Raw genomic sequence first — 18,749 nt, forward strand, 5'->3', positions numbered from 1 at the left:
TTTTACACAATACTAAAAACATGTTAGACTTCCTTCATTACTAATAAAATCAAAAAGAAACTTTTCCTAATTGCATGAAGAAGCGATATATCGCTCCTCGAAGGATTAAAATGGAACATTTCTTTTTATCATTCCCATTTTTCCATTTTCCCATTATAGAATGAATTTTGCTTGAAATTATTAAATCCATGATTAGTGGCTGTGAATGATCAATAATTAAAAATTGTGGGTTATTCGTTCTTTATTAATACGTTCGTATAAATGTATCTCACTATTTCCAACATTCTCTCTTTCATTAAATTAATAATTTCATAAGATACTTGTGCTTTCACCACTCAACCTAGAGGGTTGATCAAACACCAATAAATCGAACATAATAAATAGATTAGAAAAGAAACAAAGAATTATCCAATTACAAAACCGAAGCACAAAAGCAGCGTAGTTTCATAGGACAATTCAGGCGCCGGCGATGGCTCAATCATCACGCCGAAGCTGCACGCCAGTCCAAGCTAATGAAGATATTCAACCAATTAACCGAAAAGTCTTCGGGAGGAGACCCAGCGCACAGTGGATCGAATTCGTCGAACACTAGGCATTCTATTGTTTAAATGTTGTTTAAATCATTCTATTGTTTCTGTACTGTTACATTACTTTTCTATGCGTATAATTCTTATAGAATAAATATGCCTTTGCAATCTAAAAACAGATTTTGCCTAGAATTCAGTAAATTTTCTTTGAAATTTTTGACATTTACTTAAAATAATTATTAGATTCTTCTTTAGAATATAGAAGTAGAGACATACATTTTTAATTGATGTTGGAATAGTTTTAAATAGCATTTTTTTTTAATGCAGGCTATAAGTACTAACATTTTTATTATTTTCTCTATTGCACTACCACTTTTTCCCATCAGTTTATTTATACTCTGCATTTATCAGCAAAGGAAGAAATCAGAAATGGGTAATTTTCACTCGTCGGGCGATTTTAGCGTTAACCCTTCATATGCTATGGCAGCATACACGTGTCTTTTTATCTTTTTAATCTCCCACATGCCGTGGTGACAATTATAAGTATATTTAATTAATACATGCGTGTCTTAGCATTATTTAATTTGGTGAAACTAAGGAAGTACAATTACAACTGGGCTACAACTTGCTTAGCACTAAAACTACCACAAATATCATCAAAATAACCCACTCCTGATGTCTTCTTTTTGCAATTATGAAAAAGATAATAGACGTTCCTCTGAGAAATTATTAAAGAAATTAATTTACCAATACGCAAACTGAATTATAAATCAATTGCAGTATCAGTAGATGCACGCTTGAAGTTTCTACGGAAAAATTTCAACCAATTGAACTGCTTGATAGTTTCAGTGTTAACCCCTTGCAAAAGTACTTCACTAGAAATATTCAACTTTCTCTACTGTGATACAGACGACATGTTTTGAAAGCAACTTGACGAGACAGTATACATAGATTAATACTACAACTACCAAACAGTCAAACTGACTTTTTGAAATTTTTCTATGGAAACTTCAACGGTGCTACTATTGAGATTTCTATTGATTTACAATTCAATTTCCCTACTTTGTATCAGTTTCTATAATAATTTCTCAGACAATTATCTGTTATATTTTCAATCATTGTTAAAGAGGCAATCAGAAATGGATGATTTTGAGTTCTCTGATAGTTCTATTATTAAAGAGCACAGTTCTTTTTATTCAGTATTTCATATATTGACGCATTATACAAAGCTTAACATTAAATATTAAATTTCATAATTTTATATGTGCTGAATCAAGTGGCCACTGAAACTGGCCATTGGAGTGCAAAAGGTTAATCGTATGAATTAACAAATTCATCGATCTAGAGATGAGCAACAAAATATTCCTTCCAGGCTGGACGTATTCAGCACTTAAAGGGTTATAGAGAGAGAGAACGAGAGAGAGAGAGAGAGAGAGAGAGAGAGACAGAGAGAGAGAGAGAGAGAGAGAGAGAGGAGAGAGAGAGAGAGAGAGAGAGAGAGAGAGAGAGAGAGAGAGAGAGAGAGAGAGAGAGAGAGAGAGAGAGAGAGAGAGAGAGAGAGACAGAGAGAGAGGGAGAGAGAGAGGGGGGAGAGAGAGGGGGAGAGAGAGGGGGAGAGAGAGAGGGAGAGAGAGAGAGAGAGAGAGAGAGAGAGAGAGAGAGAGAGAGAGAGAGAGAGAGAGAGAGAGAGAGAGAGAGAGAGAGAGAGAGAGAGAGAGAGAGAGAGAGAGAGAGAGAGAGAGAACGAGAGAGAAAGAGAGAGAAAGAGAGAGAGAGAGAGAGAGAGAGAGAGAGAGAGAGAGAGAGAGAGAGAGAGAGAGAGAGAGAGAGAGAGAGAGAGAGAGAGAGAGAGAGAGAGAGAGAGAGAGAGAACGAGAGAGAAAGAGAGAGAAAGAGAGAGAAAGAGAGAGAGAACGAGAGAGGACGAGAGAGAAAGAGAGAGAGAAAGAGAGAGAGAACGAGAGAGAACGAGAGAGAAAGAGAGAGAGAACGAGAGAGAACGAGAGAGAACGAGAGAGAACGAGAGAGAACGAGAGAGAACGAGAGAGAACGAGAGAGAACGAGAGAGAACGAGAGAGAACGAGAGAGAAAGAGAGAGAGAACGAGGGAGAAAGAGAGAGAGAACGAGGGAGAAAGAGAGAGAGAACGAGGGAGAAAGAGAGAGAAAACGGTTTAACGACGTTATGGAGGCGCGTTAACCACGCTGAAATCGGGCACGATAAACTCCAGTATTGTTACAACAATCGACGGGGATTTCCCTTTCACCGTGGCCGCTTTCGTAACGATGTGTGTGTGTGTATGTGTGTGTGTTTGTGTGTGTCGGGGTATTTGTGTCTGTGTATATGAGCACGGGACACGGGCGCAGCTGTGAGCCTCGCAGGAACACCTGACGAAACGTCTGTGCTAAGACGATGATGATGATGGGACTGATAAAACACCGTCCGGCATCGGTGGAAACGGGGAGAAATGCTTTCCATTTAGTTTTGTGGGGCGCTGGTGTTGTTTCATAGGGTTTCATGACTCCATGGTGTAGGTAGGCTACGGCGAGTGTAACTGAATTAACCAGTTAACCGCGTTCGACGAATATACACGCTATCTTCACCCCTTACACTCGATTTATTTTTAATGTTGTTGGGTGTGTACGTGTATTTCTCTTTAAGGAAATGAAGGAAAGTAGTTTACAGGTGGAATTCAACGTTTTATATTTATTTTATTTATTATTGTTACTGTAATAAGATTTCATTTTTATGATCTTTTAACACTAGAACTACTGTAACAGTCAAAATGACTGGTTTCGATTTGTGTGTTTCGCAATTATTGATATCTTAAAAGCATTCAATATTTAGAATGATCTTGAAATTAAGTAGTTTCATTTGAATACTATAATGAATGTCTGATAAAATTGAAAATAATCTATTGTTACAATTGTTATAGAGATTACATATTAATCGCATTAAATGCTCGGTAGCTTTGGAAGTACTTTTTGAAGTAGTTTTTAATGAATCTTTTCTTTACTATTTAATTAATATGCCTAAAATCATGAGTTACTCGTTATTAAGTGCGATCATTCACAGGTCCGCGTCGCGTTTGCAACCAACAATACTAATGGCACAGTGTATTGCTCCGTAATGCGGAGTATTTATACAATAATAACGTTCGTAATGGAGTATATTTACACTGTAATTGTCCACGGCGATAGGGAAGACTCGCGCTCAAATTATACTTAATTGCTGGTAACAGGCATAACTTTGAATCCTGAGAAGAATAAATGGAACACTGCGTCACTCTTCGAACATTTTACACGTTAACCACCGCGGTAATCACCGGAGACCGGCGCTTCCGAATCACTTGAAAATAATTCAAACACAACTGATAATATTTCGTGAGAACTCTGATATGAAATAATTAATCTTTAATGTCATAGTAAGAAATCCTCGAACAGTTCACAACGTTATTTTACAAGATGCAACAACAAAGATATTAAAACTTATATTCATTCTGTAAAATAACTGAAAGGGAATGCATTTAATTAATTTCTACATCTAATATACAAAACGTTTAAAATCTTTGTAACGACTAACGTATGAAAATCGGCTAATTAAAAATTATTGTTTCTAATATTATTTCTCATTGCCGTTAAAAAACAATTGATGCGTGTATAAACAGCTTAAGATGATTTTAACAAAGTGTTGAAAATTATTAATTAAAAATAATCATCTCTAATAATATTTATCCGTCTTATTAAAAAATAAGTGAGACTCATATAAAAAGCTTTAAATTCTAACAACAGTCAACGGGTTAAAAATTATTAATTAAAAATAATCATTTCTAACAGTATTTGTCTGTTTATTAAAAAGCAAGTGAAACTCATATAAAGAGCATAAGATCCTCGCAACAGTCAACGGGTTAAAAATTATTATTAGTATTCAACACTTTGCAATACTATTTATATTTATCATTAAAAAATAAATGATATGCATGTAAAACGTTTAAGATTCCCGTGTCAGTCGACGTGTCAAAAACGTTTTTGCCGCGTCAGTGGTAGGACAGGACGAATGAATGATAGTGGAAAAATGATTTTTATGAAAATGCAACCACGATGTCGGCCAATCGTTGGCGCACAGTGCTCGCGTGCGGCTTAAAACGCAAGAGGGTTTCTTTGTGATCGCAGCCGGAGAACCGGTTTGCTGAATCGCGCGGAACAGGGCTTATGAAGTGAATCGAATGTGAATCCTGTTCGTCTAATCCTGTTCGTCTAATAAATGGACTTTTGTTGACCGTCTCTCGATAATGACGATCTACAGAGTCCGAGGCCCAGCTCGAGGACACCGGTGACACGATTACGGATGCGCCTGGCATTCTGTTACCACAACCATCGGGAACCAGTAATTCATCGGGGCCATTATGCCCAGGAACTTCGAAACTTCTTAGGAAACGAATTATCGTGACGTAACCGACCGATGCTTCCTGCCCAACATTATTCCTTCGGATTCTGAACGGAATCGCGGTTATTGTTGTTTTTGGGATTTGAGAGAAATGGTACCAGTACCATTTTTCAGATTATTGTAATTTATGAGAACGTAACATGGTAGTATTGTTATTTTTGAAATTTGAGGACAGAAAACGGTACTGTTATAATTTTGAAAATTTGAGAATAGAAATAGTACTGTTATAATTTTGAAAATTTGAGAAAAGGAATAGTACTGTTGTAATTTTTGAAACTTGAGGAAAGGAAATGGTACTGTTGTAATTTTGGCGACTTGTGGAAACGAAATGGTAATTTCCTAATTTTTGTGATTTAAGAAAAGGATATGGTAGTATTGTAATTGTTGAAATTTGAGAAGAAAAAATGGTACTGTTGTAATTTTTGAAGCTTAAGAAACGGAGATGGTACTATTGTAAATTTTAGATCTGAGAAAAAGAAATACTACTGTTCTAGTTTTTGAAATTGAAAAATAAAAAAATACATCTTCTGTTGCAATTTTTGAAATTCACGAGAAAGTGATAACTACTAGTTTTAGGACTCGAAAAAAATGGTGTTAGCACGATTTACCATTGTATCCTTCTAATTTCCAATTCTGTACAAATTCAGAAAGTGGTTATTTGAATATTAACTTCGAAACCTTTATGAATATAACGAAACTGACACTCAATGATCCAATTAATAATTTCCTCCTAACAATTCGAAAATTCCTCGAGCAAAACCCCCCATTTATTTTACTCGATAAATTTGCAATGTGGACAAGAATTTCTCCGCGTTATTATCCTCGTGTAACTTTTCGGCAGCCAGCTGCCAGGGGCAGCCAATTTCATTTCGGAGGGTCCTGCAGCACCCTTGCCCCATGTATAATGGAAATTCGATCCTCGATCATAAACTTTCTTTCAGCGGGAAATCAAAGCCTGGAAAATTCGACAGAAATAATCTGTCGTTGCACGAGACTCACAGAAGAATGGACTAACTGTACCCTAACTGTGTACAGTTTCAAATTTATAATTCTAGTTTGGGCAACGGCAAGCGAAGGGTCTGGAGAAAAGTGAAAATTTCGTGCCCGGGACGAACGCGTCCAGGCCAGGGTCAAGTTTTTACCTCGTCTTCAGGTACAGGTGTAAACCTGACTGTCCCTTTCTTCACAAAACTGCCATTACGGGCAGGTAAGAAGCGCCTCGAAGCGTGTGGGACGGCGGAAGTCTTTCACGACAGGTAGCCACGAATTCTCAACGACCGGTCAATCGCCACGGTCCTTCTCATGCCGCGTTTCCTGCCAATTTAAGCCCATTTACTCGAAAACCCTTCGCCGAAGGTCCCGAACAAAGCCGCCATTCGTTCCGGCATGCAAAAATACACCGAAAACGTGCTAAGAATGTTCCTCATCGGACGCTCTGCTCTCGAGAAGATCGAATTTACCCCCTTGTCATACAATAAAACTCTTGATGAAGATTTCTAGATTAATTTACTATGCAACTATTTTGCTATTGTCAATGTGTAATCTTCAAATTAAATTTCTGCTCAACCCTTCGCGGACGAAGATTCTTTGAAATATACAAAACCTTCAGCAGACGAAGCTAGATTATATACCAATTGCTTATATAATAGAAAAACCAGAAATTACGTGCTGATCTCTTGCTGTTTGAATAATTGAATCACTTGTTGGCGACTTAGTCTTCGAAACATCAACATTTCATCTCGCCGAAATGTCGATATTCCTCCGCAAAGGGTTAAAGTAAGAAAATTTTACTGCTCTTCCAAATTGCCGATAGTAAAATGTTACACGAGCTTATTAGAGAAAGTAAATAATACGTCAAAGGGTTAATGCTAGATAGCTCCAACAACCCAGTACTGCCACTTTGAAATGAATTTCCTCGGAAACTGTACGACCTACGAGAAAATCCCATAGAACCTTTTCAATGTATTATTCTCGTACCACATTTTTCGTGTAATGTTTCTATCGTAACGCTGATATTTAATGTGGTAAACGTAGGAAAGGTTCAGACTTTTACATTCACGAGGAAGGGAGCGTTACGGACACGGGTCTGTGAACGTTCCACGAGAATAACTCAACCTTTCGGTACACGGTCGGAGCAACGTGTAAAACATGCATACGTCGAACGACGGTTTCACGGTCGTGAAAACACGAGAGGCATCGCTCGACGCATCTTTTCCCATGGTGCCTTACCGGCCACTTCCTCCGAGGGATACACTTCCGCCGATAATGTTCGTTAACCTGGACTCTCCTGGCGAGGAGAGCCACCCACTCGTACGCGGAGTTATATTTTTCTTGGACTGTTGTATGCTAATGGGGAATCCCTGCGAAACGTTCGATCACGCTTCCTTGGCCTTTTCTGCGAATCCCGGCAATTACAACCCCCGCCGCAACAACTCAATTTCCATAGGAATCATATAACTCCATTTTCATGTGAATGCCGTCGGATGTTATTACCCTAATTGATGGCCAGACGACGGATTTAACGGAAACTCGTTCGGGGATTTTGTAATGTGGAAATGAATGTTGGAAAATATAATACAGATATTAACCCTTTGTACTCGAGAGGTGACTCTCAGTCACCATTTCATTTGATATAACAAAATTACAAAGTGTCATATATAATATTAATACGTTGAATGCCATGGGGATCACCGATGACCCTCCAACCAAATTGAATTACTATAGTTCATTCAATGAAACGATGATTACTTGAAAACGTTTCTATATTATAAATAATGCTGTGCCATTCAGCTATATCAACGTGCAATAATAATAACGCAATTCAAACGAATGATTTAATATTATTTTTTCCATTTTGCGTATTTTGCTCTATGAAATCGTGCGACATTCAACGTTAAGTTTTGTATAATACATCAATATGTGAAATATTTATATAAAACAGCTTTGTTCCTTAATTGATGTATGTTTTCCCATTAGTTCGTTTCAAATAGTGTCGTCTATGTCTCATCGGAAAGCGTCGAATGTTTCTAGTGAAAAACTTCCGAACGCAAAGGGTGAAAAATATGTTTATACATATTTTTAATATTGTGAGAATACATTTTTATAACTTTTGATTAGCATATTTATATGTTCGCCAGTTCTCTGATTAACTGTCTAATAATCTCTGTATTACACGAATAGTATAACAAAAACTAAAAAATGTCTATTATATAGATTTTTAAGAAACCTCATTACTCAATTATTCAATTCTAACAATAACATATTACTCTATGTACAAGTACCAGCAAAAACAGTAACGTTTCTATTACTCGGTTTCACGGACAAAAATAAATCAAGCCGGAATCCCCGAGCAAGATGAATACTTTGAGGCTAACCTAGCACTCTAAGGTCCGCTACTATTATTACCAAACGCCTCTTCAGCCCATACAATTTATCGAACATCAGAATGAATTTCTGGGCTGATTCACGGCAGAAATTTCGCGGCATTATTCCCCGCGGAGGCCGGTTAAATAACACCGGTATTATGCAAGTGAATCGGGCGAATTTCGTCCGGGTTTGAACGGAGTCTGCACTCCGGATCTCGCGATGGACCAACCGTGTATAGCCGTGCCTCTCCTACCCGCGCTTTCCGCCGAGTATCGATCTGATATCCCAGCCGGCAGTCGACCAATGCTCGGCTACGAAAGCCGCGAGCTTGTGTACGCGCCCTGTCGCCTCGCACACACATAAACGCACACCCAGCGACGCCACAGAACCGAGGGCTGGTGTGGCAGCAATGGCGGTGGGGGGAGACTCGGTTCTTGCCTGCCACAAGACCGTTTGAAAATTCAACCGAGTTTGTTCTTCCTTCCTGATCCGTTTTGCAGACTCGCCTAACGCTAAACAGAATCGAATTGCTGGTAGCCTGCGCCGTAACGTCTCGTACAAAATTACATAAGGATCTGGTACCATTTTTTTGTCAGGTTTTTTTTTTCGTGTACGACTTATATAGGTGTCGTCGTCGCGTTTGGGATTGTATAATTTTGTCTACGGAGTGTACACTCTGTCTAACGGCTATTAGAGGCGAGCTTGGAACAGACTGTACCGACGGATCTTCAAGATTTAATGGACTTATTATATTTAAGCGCGGGGCATACATTCCCGGTATAAGCCTGACGATTTATTCGGTGTGTTTCACGCGACACTGTATATAGTTACAGGGGGAGAGAGACAAATCGAACGCGGGAACGTCGTGTACACGTGGACGCGAGTCACTGGTAAATTGGCGCGAAAAAATGTCTTAACGCTCGGCGATGGTTCTTCCTTGGGGTCGGTTAATTTGTAAAATGGATATTTTTAGTCATTTTTACGGGAAGTCTGTTGTAAATAATGTGGTAAAAATATATTCGTTGGCAATGGGAATTATTCTTTCGTTGATACCCAAGGATTATTGTAAGATGTAGGTTAGAATATTCTTCCTGTACGATGTGAAGCAAGATGGCGGCTGTGCAAGGATCGCCGATAAAAATCCACTTTTACAAAGGATTTTTTCGGTCTCCATTCCCGCCATTTTGCTTTCACCGAGAGAGCAAGTCTGCTTCTTGAAAAATTTCGCGTGTTCCGTCGAACGACACGCAATCCACGTACAACAAAGCGCGTTTCTCTGCACGTTTGGCGAGCCACAAGTTGTTGCGTGTGGCCGGGGACCAAGATCGATCCTTGATCTAGATTAGATTCGAAACACGGACGCGGAAAAATTAAAATGTGGAGAAAATGCGCTTGGATTACCTGCAACGCTAATTTTACACAAATTACCGTTAAAATTTGTTATCCAATGATTTCAAGATGGCGGGCAGGAAATTTAGGGGCAACTCTGTCGCTGTATAATATCAGAGTTCACAAAGTGTGGAAGAGACGGGGAGGCAATCGTTGTCGGAATTAAAATGGCAGAGAAAGATGGCGGATTCGAATGGCCATTACGAGTCTCGGCGAAAGAAGAAATTTCATATCGAAACAATGTCAAACGGTCGCAGGAGCCGTTTGCGCAACTAAACTTCAATTCACGCTGACAGTGCGTGTCACGAGAGGCGAGCTACAAGCGCCGCCATGAGAGCGTAATTTACGAACTTTTTTACGGCTCTCTTTCCACATCTTCTAAAGCGACTTTCTAACTCGTCCGAGAGAGACACCGCGTCGAGCCATTCGTTACGGAACAATTGTGCGAATTAAGTGCTCGCCTCGAATGATTCTTTGATAAATAAAACAAAAAAAGGGGGGAGGGGAGAAGACGAATTAACGGAGGAAAATCACACGCTTAGAATTCACGATTATTTCAAGAGATTCGAATGTTCGTCTCATTGTTTCGAGTCTTACTCTATTTTTGTAGATAAAAATTTGTTCGTGAAAAATTGAAGACTGATATGGATTAAAATATATTAATACGAAGATACGTTACGACACGCCGCGTTTCCCACGGCGAAACAAGGGAACCGTTTGAGAAACGCGAACGGATAACCTCAAAATGTACAATTATTGTGTTTCCTGGAACCCCGACAATCAACATCGTATTCAAGAAGAAAAAATGCCGCCACAAAAGAACACAAAAGGGTCAGTAGTCGAACACGGCATCAATTCACACCAAACAGCAACTTCGCTTAACCGAGGGCGAAGTGGGGAAGGGGGGAGGACGCAAAGAAAAAGGAAATGAAAAGAGGAGAAAAGGAATCCAACGGCGTGGGCTCGTTTCAAGTGACAAATAATCATTTGTGAGTACGTGAACGTGGCTGGGACGTGTTTAATCCGACCACTTTCTATGTAACGTGTTTTGTTTCAATTTGAAATTCTTTCCGTGCTAGATTATAATCATATCACACGATTTCGAAATAATAATTCAGGTATCATTATGCTACACGAATCTCGTTGAACTTCCAGGTTCGTTTTTCTTTAGAAAGAGGCTCGCTTTATATTCTTCAAAATTGTAATATTTGTAAATAATGTTTACCCAACGCTATACAACAAGTTTATTGATTTACCAATGAGTTCAATGTTCACTAAAAAATATTTTTTTAAAAACAGTATTACGTAAAATCATTTAATACTAGAACTACCAGATGGGTCAAAATGATTTATTTCTGATTTCTTTTTTCCACAATTACTAAGAAGGTACGGATACTTTTACGAAAAATTATTAACGAAACTAATTCAGTAATAGCAAAACTAAAGCACAACTCAATTGAAGTATTAATAAACACACACGTATGGTTTTTATACAAAAATTGGTAAAAGTCAGTTTAAGTGATTTAAAAAAAACGTAAATGTTGCAAAGATTAATATCCCCATTGAGTTCGAAGTGAAATTTGTCTGGCTTTGATTTTGCTCGAGCCCGTAAGAGACTCGCTTTATATTCTTGAAAAGTGTAATACTTGTAAATAATATTTATCCAACACTATACAATAAATTAATTGATTTAACAATGAGTTCAATGTTCACTAAAAAATATTTAAAAAATTGTATTGCATAAAATCGTTTGAACAAACATTCAACGATGTAAAACAAAATTATTAAAAAAAAAAAGTAAAACGTAAATGTTGCAAAGATTAATATCCCCATTGAGTTCGAAGTGAAATTTGTCTGGCTTTGATTTCGCTCGAGCCCGTAAGATATTTCCTGCGGTGGGCATATGGCGAGGGGTAGAGTTCCCAGAAAGTTCCCACGGTCAATAGCTTTCATGGCGGTGATGCTTGAAAGTGCTCGAGGGGTCCTCCCTCCCTGCCGCTCGTTATTCGCAACATTTTCGAAAAACGTCCTTCTGGGAAGAGCCCGCCAGGAAAACCGATAAATCTTCCGCCCGAACGTTGAGCAGACACACCGTTACGCGACGTCCACAGAAAAATTACAACGACGGGATTGATTAGAAATTTCTTGGCAGACCTGGGAATCGATAAGTACGGTTTCCGTAGATCCTAATCCTCGTTGAAAATGGGTTCCTTAATTACCTTCTACCTTCTCTTCCTTCCCCTCCCACGCCGTCCCGGGGCTATTGATTACCTGCAGCTATTTCGGCTGGGATTATTTCAGACAAAATTCCCAAGCAAAATATAACGGGTCAATTGTAAAGGGATTTATTTTACTTCTGTTACCTACGAAATCCCCTGTACTGTTACTCGACCCAAAACGGTTATAACTCCCTCCGAAAATTCCAATTTTCCCCAACTCTTATTTTTACCAACGTTTATCGATGCACAACTATTAATACACCCGACACCGCGGCCTCCGTTGGAATCAATCTCTTATTTGTCAAAGGTCGCCATTTTGAAAATAATAGCCCCATAAGAAACGCGATACCTCCTTTCGACATGAGAGCACAACCGTAATAATTAATTCGAGACGGCGTTAATTACCGCGGGGGCAGGGAGACGAAATTGTCGACGGAGGCGGTAAACCGTGCAATTTCGATCCGCCGTGCGACCGGAAATCGATAGCTATTTATTTGGACCGGACTCGTCGGACCGAAAACGAAAACAATCCCGCGGATATTAAATAATTCCCCATCCGTATTAGTTCGCAGGAGGAAGGTACATTTCCCCGGGAATGAATCCTCGACGAACCAAAAATTCGTTTGGATATCGAAGAACCTCGATTAAACGAGGAGCTGGCCTGCCATTTTCCGTAATTCATGGATAAACCTTCGACTACGAAAACGCGAGAGCTCCGTCCGCATCGGCTGGGAAAACAATGGGTCGACGGAAGCGTATTACGTCGGGGCCAAGATTTCCCCGGTAAACGCACCGCTCTTCCCGCCGAAAGTTGAGTACGGTACGTGTGGCACCCATATTCCGCTCGCGATGAATCACTCATTCAGTTCGATTCGTCGCACGGCCGCCCGTGCACGGTCGACCGATTGTTTGTTTTCGAGTGTACGCTGGCTCGCGGCGAATATGATCGGCCACGGGAAACGGCTCGTACGCGGTCGTCGAGCCAACGGAGCGCGGCAAAACCGTGGGAATCCCCATAACGACCGTCCCGCGGCCGAAAACAGGAACCGTACCCCGAGGACCACCGGTAACGCGCAGGGTCGACGACGATCACCGAAAATAAGGAACGAGGGAAAACAATCGTTCGGCTAATCTGTCAGCCGTATCGGTGCGGATGACACCGAAGCCTCGGTAAACAAACAAACCGACGTAAGCGTAGTAGATGCGCCTCTGTCCGGTTGAACCGCGTACGAATGTGGGAAAAAAAAGAGGAAAAAACAGGCACACACACACGCGAGAGAGAAAAAAAGATTAGCATCGTGAGCGGCTACCTACCCCCCCACGCGTATGATACCTTGACACTCGTCGCGAGCTCTGTTTCGGGTACACGGCGGGCCGGCAAAAGCGGGCGGAATGATTTTTTTCCAGGGGATCCTACGGCGAGACTCGAAGAAATCCCGTCCGATGAAACACGTAACGTCACTTACCGTGTGTTCGACGATCCTTGGAGTACGTCGTCCTCGCGGCGAAACACCACTCTCACACATATATTTACGATAGGAGTCGCGCGGATTTTTGGCAGCGACCATGCATAAACGGACACCGACACAAGGCCCCCTTTACGGAACTGAAGTAACGTTGACACGGCAGGTTCGTGAACAAAGACCACGCACGATTTCAAATCCCTACGCGCGGATTGGCCGACGGCGGTCATGTGACCCGTACGGCGGCGCGGGATTGGCCGGCCGCGGCACGACTCGCGAGGACACTTTAAAACGATGCACTTATGCACATGGCCGACAAAGGGATGCTCGCCGCGGTATTTTTCTTCGTTACTTTAAATACACGGGCACCGTTTCGAGGAGGATAATAATTGTCCGTGGCCTGATCGTTCGGCGAACGCTTGGTGCCGCGTGTATGGGGCTTGATACGCGGCGCACGATTGACAGAAACACTCCCGTGTTTTTCTCCCTAACCTTCCCCACTCCAAAATGGCCGAACCCAAATCGCGTCCCGAGAAAATCTCTTCCAGCGACGCGAAACGGATTTGTTTTGTGTTGGGACGGGCTCAGAAAAATAGCGGCGATTTTTTGCGATCGTTCCGCGCGGAAATGTCTTGTAACTTAATTTTGGAAACGCGGGAATTGGTTACGTTAGAGAATCTTTGCCCGTCGGGCGAGTCCATCGTCTCGTTGGAGAGGGGAGTACGGCAGAGCCATTTAAGAATGAACCACTACGGTAATGGCGGGAATGCACACACACGCGTAAACAGATTTCTCAAGTTTGGCGCGATAAAATGTGTACCCGACACTCGTATCCGTTGGATACTGTTTTTTCGAAGGAAATTGGTCCGAGACGTTGAGAGACGGCTAATTCTTCGCAGTAATTCACATGGAACGTGAACTTTCGATACCACCGAGGTCAATAGACGTGTTCTTATATCTACTTCCTTTCCATTATATTTCCTGAACTCCGAATAAAAATATATAATTATCGCAGATATAGTCCTGCGGTGGTTTCCATAAAATATATAAGATTTAAGAAAAAAACAATTACATATCACCATACTTGTGTATAAACGTTTTACAATGTTCTCACGATTTAGCATGGCACTTGAATGCATACCACTAAAATACGTTGCGTTTGACTTGTTGGAACACTAATCTCAATTTGTTTTCCTTTTTGTACGTTTGAGAATCTCAGTATTTAAGAGATCATAAGATAGTTGTTACTGTAACTGTTAAATGCAATTTTCCTGGTATCTTTTCCGAATTTTATTCGAATGGTCCCATCGACGAGTAACTGGTAATGATTATTTTTTGTATCCGTTAGTGCCGTTCATTTACTGTTTCTCGTAGTCACGATTGCACATTCCCATCTTTTTCGCAACAGCTTTTCGAGACTGTATATTTTTAACAATTATAAACTCTGAAGCTTTTACAACATTGTTAAATTCTATCTGGCATAATCAGTCTGTGATGTTTTAACACTTTTACATTGTATTCCCTCCATCTACTCTTAATGTTTCTATCGCCTTTTATCTTAGCTTTGGTTCGTTAAATATAATAATGAAGAGTTTATAGACACTTCGTTATTTGTTTAAACGTTGGCTACCGCGGGTATTATCTTCATGTATATTTCAATACCCTTCAAGAATACGTCTTTGTTTAAATATTCGTTGTGATCGTGGAGTAAAATTTTTGTATTGTTCATGGGTGAAAAACCAATGGCAGGTATTCCGACCTATATAACAGACAAACGAAAATCATCAATTCTGAATTCTGACACAAAAATAATATGTTATACTAATCTTGTTTTAATTTTTATCTATATTTTGTAAATATAAAATGTACCTCTCGCACGTAGCGACTATCTGTTCCACCCGGGAAGATTCCCATCTGCAAATTTATTTTCAATTCGTCGCAGACATTTTTGAAAGCAAGCCAATAAGGATTGCTATTATCTAACTTTGTGCTTTCGATTTTGGGATTCTTTTGTTCGAACGAGTATGTGACGTCTGAACCAGCTTCATTGCACCATTTTTTGATCATATTTTCAAATTCATCATGATCGACAGAAGGATCCAGACGAATATCGAAGATCGCAGTCAACGACGTTGGTACCACATTTGTCTGAATACCACCCTAAACAAAGTTATTTAACAATATTAACGATTACATATGTACAACTTTTTAATCATATCATGTAGTTAAATTTGTGCTTTAAAGATATCATTGTATTTAAATTGCTTTAATAAATATCTGTGAAATTATCAATATACTTACAGCTAAGCATTATTTTCCTAATTGCACAGACATATAAGAAAAACAATAATTTCTACATAATGCATTATACTTTTTTTCAGAAGCATAAAATAAATATACCTTAAGCTGTGTCAAGTTAACAGTTGTAACATCACCCAGCTGGATCTTTGGATTTTTCAACTTCTCCTTTTCTTTAGCTCTTAAGTCCATAAATCGGTTAATTATTACTCTTATTTTTTCACCAGCTGTATTATCCAATAGAATAGAGCCATGTCCGGGAGTGCCATTACACACAACTTCTACATGCCATATGGATCTCTCGCCATAGAACATAAAGAAATGTTCTTCCGGTGAAGCTACACCCTCGTCCAATGCAAAACCAACATTCAAAGCTTTGAAGTCTTTAGTGTGTACAAAATCTTTCATGCCGAGAATTCCACCGATTTCTTCGTCTGGCACAAAGGAAATATGGATCGTTCTTTTAAAGCGTTGTCCAGCAAGTTTCATGCGACGTATTGCTTCCAAGTATTGTATGCCAACACATTTCATATCCTGACTGCCACGAGCATAAATGTTTCCTTCTTCATCCATGTGAGCACTGAATGGCGGATATGTCCATTTGTCCTAAATATTTTATTTTATTAGCAACATATTACACATATATCTGGCATTGAGTTGTTGAGGTTGGTACACATATACTTACTTCAAAGACAGGGACAACATCCATATGACTGTTCAGAAGAATTGATGGAACTGATGGATCCGTACCTATCCATGTGAGAACCACAATTGGTTTATTTGCATGGACTTGATAGATCTTAATAGGCAGGTCCAATGATTTGGCTTGTTTGCGCAAGAAGCTGACACAATCATCTGTAGAAGACAAAAACTCAAATTAGTACAAACATACTGTGCATATCTAATTTAAATAAAACTTTGTGTTCATAAATACATAAAATTATGAATGCATTTAGATAAATAAAAACTTTTGAAATTAATATCAATGAACTATTTAAGCGTATAAAGCTGTTATGGAAATGTACCATCAAGTCATAAATACTGATAAATGATGAGAAGCTATAATGTATTCCTATATATAGAACATATTGTTCCTAATTCCAAATCACACAAGAAATTACTTTATCTTATCATTCATGAAGATTAAGTCTCCAATCTTATCAAATGTCATTTATTATTCGCAAGACATCCATTTAGGTAATGAATATACAATAGCATAATCTGTTTCTGCTTTATGACACCATACATCCATTTAAATAAAAAGTTTATAACAGTACAAGCCCTGTCAAATTTATTGTACTGTTAATCTCCTTAAAAATAAAAACGTATAAAATACAATACATGAAAACTTATCCACAAGACAAGAATATCTTTTTACTCCATAACATTACCATACTCCCTACAACGGAATAAATACGCAATACCATATTTTACAACCGCCGTGCTCAGGACCGTAATACAATTTATCTCGCATATAAACCACGAGGGCCCAAAAAGATCAGTGCAAACGACATCCGTGCAACAATTTTCTCATCGCGAGCGTCCGGACACCTACGTGACCCACTGTACCAACGATTTAGGTCACCCACGAGTCGTCCCTGGTTACCAATCTGAGCAACCGAGACCCCAACGAATTTTCAAACTTTTTTCCCCCCGGTGAACCGAAGCCGAAAGTGACTTCGTTAATCGAACGTAAAGGGCACGCCGCGCCGACCAACGGGTAAACCAGGAGAAAAGCGTCGAACGAAAAGCACAAAAACAGAAATCAAATTTCGCAGGCAGGGTGGGGCATGCAATGGCTGGATAGCGTCTTCGACGCTGCGAAACAATTCGTTGGTTGGGCAGAGATCACGGTGGTTCGGTGAGATCACGATTTCCCATTGAACGCGAGAGGATCGAACGCAGACACGTCTGTCGCGGTGATTTACTTAACAAGGAAACAAGGAACGACCCTATTCCGCTACGCGTGCATGGTTTTCACCAAGCGGTTCGTCGACGACGAATAAACCCTGTCACCGGTTAACGGCGTGGCCCCGGTCGAATCGAAAATCGCGTTTTTCTGGACATCCATTGCTCACCGTAGTTGATGTTGGGCTGGACCGACGGTATCCGCAGGTAATCGCGAAAATTCTCTACAGCTGTTGCGTCCAGCTGAGCCTGGGACGGCGGGGACATTGCGTGACGGAAGCCTGGTGATTGCCGCGTCGGACGCCGCTGGCTCGACTGTCACAGCAGACGCCTGTCGCTGATCCCGCCTCCACCAATTGCCTCTGATTATCAACGATCACGTGGCCCCGGGACGATCAATCGAACCGCTGGAACAGGAAGGGCGGGCTTGCTGACCTCTGTTCAAATAAAAATTTGACGTGACGTAACGGATAACGAGGTGCCGGAGAATCTCGCGGAGGTTCAATTAACCTATTTACGCGAGGCGTCCTATATTTGCGGGATTTTCCCTCAAAGATTCTGTAGACGCCGTTTCCCACTGTCCTGGCGAACCGGAATGTACTTACGCGCCGGTAGAGGACGTAATACCTTGTTACCGAAATTTCTAGATGTTCCGAAATTTATTCTTTAGAGATTGAACGTGTAATGAGATACTTATTATGATAGTTATTTTCGTATATAATTTTGAAGTATATAAAGGTATTATTGTAGTACTTACTTTGTGCACGGTGCGACGTATTTGTAGGGTAATCGTGGAAATGGAACACTGCACGTGAACGGGTTAATGCGCGCCGAACTGACTGCGATTTAATTCTCGATGGCCCCGTGTGGAGGCTCCGTGCGGAGGCTCCCTGTGGCGAGGTTTGAATTAAAGTATCTGCTGAAGAATCTGAGGAGTTGCATGCACGAGATACGACTAGATTGCTATATTTGTCGCGTGAAATAATTCTTACGTGTGTTTACGTTTACTGATAAGAGGAAATTTGCTCGAAAACGATCCCGATCAGCGCGGAACACGCAGAAAATATTCTTGTAATTGGTCTCGCGTGAATTACCGTTGAATTACGCCATGATTGCGTAACGGTCCACGGATAA

General features: G+C 40.3%; 2 protein-coding genes across 3 annotated transcripts in view; both read right to left on the minus strand.

Moving 5' to 3' along the window:
* Nucleotides 1-14,235, minus strand: part of jumu (Forkhead box protein N4 jumeau) — a 32,773-nt gene extending 18,538 nt beyond the window's left edge. The window contains exon 1 of the mRNA XM_031974037.2: nt 13,413-14,235. The gene's annotated coding sequence lies outside the window, so the exon portion shown is untranslated. The remainder of the gene's footprint in view (nt 1-13,412) is intronic.
* Nucleotides 14,236-14,358: 123 nt separating this feature from the next.
* LOC116425841 (aminoacylase-1) lies at nt 14,359-18,664 on the minus strand. 2 transcript variants are annotated; one of them, XM_031974039.2, is made up of 6 exons: nt 18,373-18,664; nt 17,786-18,022; nt 16,393-16,562; nt 15,810-16,313; nt 15,279-15,569; nt 14,359-15,168 (listed from the first exon to the last, which is right to left on the minus strand). In XM_031974039.2, the coding sequence occupies exons 2-6, from the start codon at nt 17,880-17,882 to the stop codon at nt 15,025-15,027; spliced, it is 1,206 nt and encodes a 401-aa protein (XP_031829899.1). In that variant the 5' UTR covers nt 17,883-18,022; nt 18,373-18,664; the 3' UTR covers nt 14,359-15,024. The 2 variants fall into 2 exon arrangements, with proteins under 2 accessions (XP_031829899.1, XP_031829900.1); XM_031974040.2 differs by having other exon boundaries at nt 17,786-18,052.
* Nucleotides 18,665-18,749: the final 85 nt, after the last annotated feature.

This window comes from Nomia melanderi, chromosome 2, assembly GCF_051020985.1.
Source record: "Nomia melanderi isolate GNS246 chromosome 2, iyNomMela1, whole genome shotgun sequence".
NCBI classification, from domain to species: Eukaryota; Metazoa; Arthropoda; class Insecta; order Hymenoptera; family Halictidae; genus Nomia; species Nomia melanderi.